The sequence below is a fragment of the Chondrus crispus genome, genomic scaffold, assembly GCF_000350225.1.
Source record: "Chondrus crispus Stackhouse genomic scaffold, scaffold_260, whole genome shotgun sequence".
Taxonomy (NCBI): Eukaryota; Rhodophyta; class Florideophyceae; order Gigartinales; family Gigartinaceae; genus Chondrus; species Chondrus crispus.
In genome coordinates, this window is record NW_005179138.1 from 1 (window position 1) to 4626 (window position 4626).

Consider the following 4626-nt stretch of genomic DNA (forward strand, 5'->3'; position numbering starts at 1 on the left):
CATACTTCTGTAAAATTTGAAGCAGAATTCTTCAAACAAAATTACACTGAAAGCTTTATTGCAGAAATCTGTAGAAAGCATGTGATCAAAGATGCGGAATTGTGACCAGTTAGTGAAGACCTTTCTGCAAAGATGTGAGGAAAGCAATGTGACAGCTGTCCTATTTTCCGCGGGGGATAAATTGGAAGAAGACAGTTGCGCGACAGGGACAGGATCCTCTCATCGGGAAAAAACATGGCTGAAGTAATCCAAGATAAGACGAGCGAGACCGATTCACAGGCAACTGCAAAACCTGGCAGAAGCTCTCGCTTTACTGCTGCGCAGGATCTCGTCATTGCGCGAGAGGTGGCTGCATCTAGGGCGCACACTGCAGCTTTTGGTGAAACAAAGAAGCTATTTGAGGTGGCCGCGTCGAAGATTTCAGCGAATCCGGCATTCGATACAGAAGGCAAAAATGTAAGTTGGAAGGCGGTGCAGGACAGGTACAAGAGGCTACAAAAGGACTACGATCATGCCGACAATGCTAACCAGCGATTGTCTGGTGTTGGTGGGGGTGAAATGGGAGAGCTAGCTGACCTTCTGATGACTATGAGAGAAGCACACGATGACTTGGACGTGCAAAAGAAGGCTGCTAAGACAGCCCAAAAGAGGAAAGAAGAAGACAAGGAAAGAATGGGACAGGTCTTGGTTGACTTGGCGACGAAGCGCAAAAACAAGAGCGATGACGATGATAACACCACAGAGGTATGCGACGAGGAGCCCTCAAGTACTGCGAAAAAGCGAAAGAAGAGACAAACTGCACTTCTCGAAACGGAGATGGACAGGTTCGGTGAGCATTTGAAAGACGCAGATCTTGCACGCGTAGATCTTGATCGTGAGCGTCTTGCTTTTGAGCGTGAGAAGGCAGTAGAAGACCGTGCCGATCGAGGGCGAGAGCGCGATGAGCGCAGACAAGAGCGCGAAATAGAGCGACGTGAACGCCGTGAGGAGCGCGTAGAGCTCCAAAAGTTAGAGCTTGAAAAGTTCAAGGCCATGATAGATGCATTTAACCGAAACAAGTAAACTTTACAAAAAGTGCCTCGAAGCCTTTCTAACCGCCCAGAGCACCATTACACGCCTTATAACACCCGTATTAATGCTGTAGATACCGTAAAACGCCATAAAACCGTTTTGGAGTGGGGCTCCGCCCCACACCCCGGTCCTCGCGGACACCATCAAAACTTTCCGTCGGTGACGCATCATTCGCCTTTGTGAAAAACATATTCCTCAAGAGTTGGAGGGGTACATTTGAAGTAGCGGGATATCTGGTTTGGATATAGGCAGTTCCGAAAGTTTGACAGTATCATAGAGGATAGGTAAAGCAGTCCAATGGGTGCCTCGTTGATCTTCATTTTGCGCTTGAAGTCCACGGTCGCGAAGTGCATCTTGATCTCCTTGAATATCCATTCGACGGTTATGCGCACTGCAGACATAGACGTGTTGAAAGCTCGCTGGGCTGGAGAGAGGTTCGAACCTTGAAAAGGGACCTCCATAAACCATCTGGGGTTGTATCCAGAGTCACCGTATAAACTGTATCTTACACCGTTCGCCTCTAGGACCGAAGGAATTGTTTCGTCAAGCTCGCTTCGTATATACAAGGTCCAATCGTGGCGGCGCCCTTCTAGTGGACCGTACACATGCTGAATCATGCCGTCAGGCGTATTTACAGCCTGGTACTTTAGCGCGTGATTCCTCTTGTGGCCGTTATACACTACTCGTTGCGCTAAATTACCCTTCGGGCGAGCTATAGCCAGCACTGTGCCGTCAATAAAGCCAACACAGTTGTCCATCGCGCTTCCTTTCGCATAAATGGCCTCTGCGTACATCGGCAATCTCTCTTCCATAAAGTCTTTGTCCAAGGGAGACGTAATCAGATGCTGTCGTTCCTGCACGAGGTGCTCAACAGCCTCCCAAAGAATCTCGGATAGCTGTGGCGCATGTTTGCCAAACAAAAGCTCCATGTCAGTCCACCTCGCAGGTGTCGCCAGCCGTTTCAATACAACGCAGCAAGACAGAATTGGTGTGACTGAGTACCGGTTGCGACGAGTGCAGGTCTTTTCTAACGGCCATCCCATCACCTTCATCATTGTTATGAGGTGCTCTGAGCGAAATCTAAAATGCAGAAGACACTCCAGGTCGCTAAACGCATTGAAATTAAATGTAAAATCAGTTGTGGAGATGCGGTTGCGGCGAGTAATGCAGTGTATGTAGTCACTGCGGTGGTGGACGTACACTCCGGTAACTTGGAGAAGAAGGCGGGTGGAAGATGGTAGAGACTCTCGATTGCGTTGTCGACGTCGCGCAATGGCTTGCAGCACGGCACGAGAATCGGAACACCGTTTTCTTGTCGCACTTGTGGCGTAGTCCTTTTGTCTGCATGGAGCCATGTTTGCAGTGGTGAGGCACTCGCGTCGTCCACCCCAGCCGACCCTTGTGTATGTAATACTCGCTGTGATACTCATGTGCCTTCCGGTTTATTGCAGCGTAAGCCCTATTTCAGATTTCACACATTACATTTCTGTATCACATTTCAGCATTCAGGGTTGCTGAAATTTGCAAATTAATTTCTCATTTTCTTTTTGGCGTAAGCTCTATAATGTGTAAGAGCATTCCCACCGGTACGCAATCAAATCATCAAATAACAACACTTGGCACACTTTTTCTGTAATTTGATTGGCTCCCTAGAATTTGGTTGTTTCGTTATTTGGCTGTTTGATGCTTCGGAAAGAACTGCCCCACCGGTGAGAACCAAATGAAGTACATTCCCCTCGTACTCACCCTCGTATCGCACCCTCAGTCGTAGTCGCACGCTCACTCGAAACCCATCCCGCGACCTTCTCCCTCGCCACTCTGTCTGCACTCCTTCCCTCTCACCTCCACCGTGGACAAAGACAGACTGCCGGCGCTGTCCTCCCTGCTCACTGACAGCACGCGCTCCCCACGCGACCGCGAGCAGCGCGATCCCGGAGAGAACATACGCGCCGGCGGCAGCGGTGCTGCGGCGGATGATTGGCTCGACAGCCGCGAGCGACGTTCTCCTGCGGCTGCTGCTGCTGCTGAGCAACGTATCGCACTGCTCTAGCACTGTCTGCGCTTGTGAACCTGTCGGAGGACAAGGAGCCGGCGGCTCTGACGCACGCGGACGCGGTGCGGCTCGCAGCGCAAGTGGTCCTGGACGCGGACGTCGTCGCGCTGCACGCGGCGCTGCTGTCCAACCTGACGCGCTTCGCGCCGGGCGTGGACGAAGCGGAGGGCGCGGACGGGTTTCGGGAGAGGGGCACGCTACTCGTGCTCGTGGAGAGGGTACCGAGTATTCCGAATGTGCTGCGGCTGTCGAATGCGTGCGCGAGCCAGGAGGGGAGGGACGTCCTGTTGGTCGAGGGAAGGCAGGCGGAGAGACAGCTGTTGACGAGGTTGCTGAGATTGCTGGAGGCGGGGGAGGCAGAGAAGAGGCTGGCGGGGGCGAGCTGGGTGCGGAACTGCGCGATGGCGGACGAGTGCCATGATGTGTTGGTGGGGGTACGGCGGCGGTCGCAATGTGCTTGGGGAGGTCAAAGGAGGTGGGACGGGAGGAGATGGCGGAGATTCGCGCCTGGTTGGTCGAGGAAGTGTTGTTGTTGTGTAAGAGCCGGGCGGGGAAGGACGCGCTCAGGGATGGCGGGGCCGTCGACATTCTGGAGAGATGGAAGGGGGAAGAGCATGCACGCCGTAGTGAGCATTCTGGATCGGCGGGAGACGCTGGTAATCTCGAGGCAAATACCGCATCGATGCACTTTTTGGTGGGAAGCCGTTTCGGTCGACCAATAGAACGTGCACAACTGGATTGTCAAGGGTAATCAAACAGAGACCATCCGAACCAAATTCTTGATATTTGGTTCCGATTTTTAGATCGACACCAAGAATTTGATGATTTGGTTGCACCGGTGGGGACTTCAATCGACATCAAATCATCAAATTTTGGTTGTTTGGGTATTTGATTCTACCGGTAGGGATGCTCTGAGCAAAAGGGGAGGTGCCGCTGACCAACGACATGAGGGAGGAATGACTCTCTGCAAAGAAAAAACCAGCCTGTTAAGACTCTTGACAGGGTGGTTTTTGCTTTGCCTTTGTGGTTCCGTGAACTCCGATACCCCCCGATCCCCGAGGGAGCGGGTGGCCGTCGGAGACTTTATTGCGTTGCGACTACGGTATGCCCTATTGGCTATGTGTTATTACTGTGGGGTGCCGTACTGTCGTCTGGATGTAACCACAGCCTTGCCCGGTTTTGCCAGGAATACTTTTAAATTCTAAACAAATACCGTATGCTTCTTAAGCCCTTGCTTTTCTTAAACTCAAAAATTAAAACGTAGGAGCCACTCATAGCACGCCAAATCACCTCTTTGGGCAAAGCAAAGCAAACTGCAGAAAAACGGGGCATGTTAAGACACACCCTCAGGGTGTGAGGGTGTGTCTTAACATGCCCCGTTTTGAGGGTGAAGGAATCACCACAATGATCGGCCTAACCGCTGACACCTGGCACACATGGACACTAATTGCAACTATTGGGTGTAGCTAGAGGTGTAATTGAAAATTAATTACAGAGTATAA

The 4626-nt window shown here is 51.6% G+C and overlaps 1 protein-coding gene across 1 annotated transcript; it reads right to left on the reverse strand.

Moving 5' to 3' along the window:
- Positions 1-2665: 2665 nt before the first annotated feature.
- Positions 2666-3712, reverse strand: CHC_T00005000001 (hypothetical protein). The gene has a single exon (XM_005716315.1). The coding sequence runs from the start codon at positions 3710-3712 to the stop codon at positions 2666-2668; it is 1047 nt and encodes a 348-aa protein (XP_005716372.1).
- Positions 3713-4626: the final 914 nt, after the last annotated feature.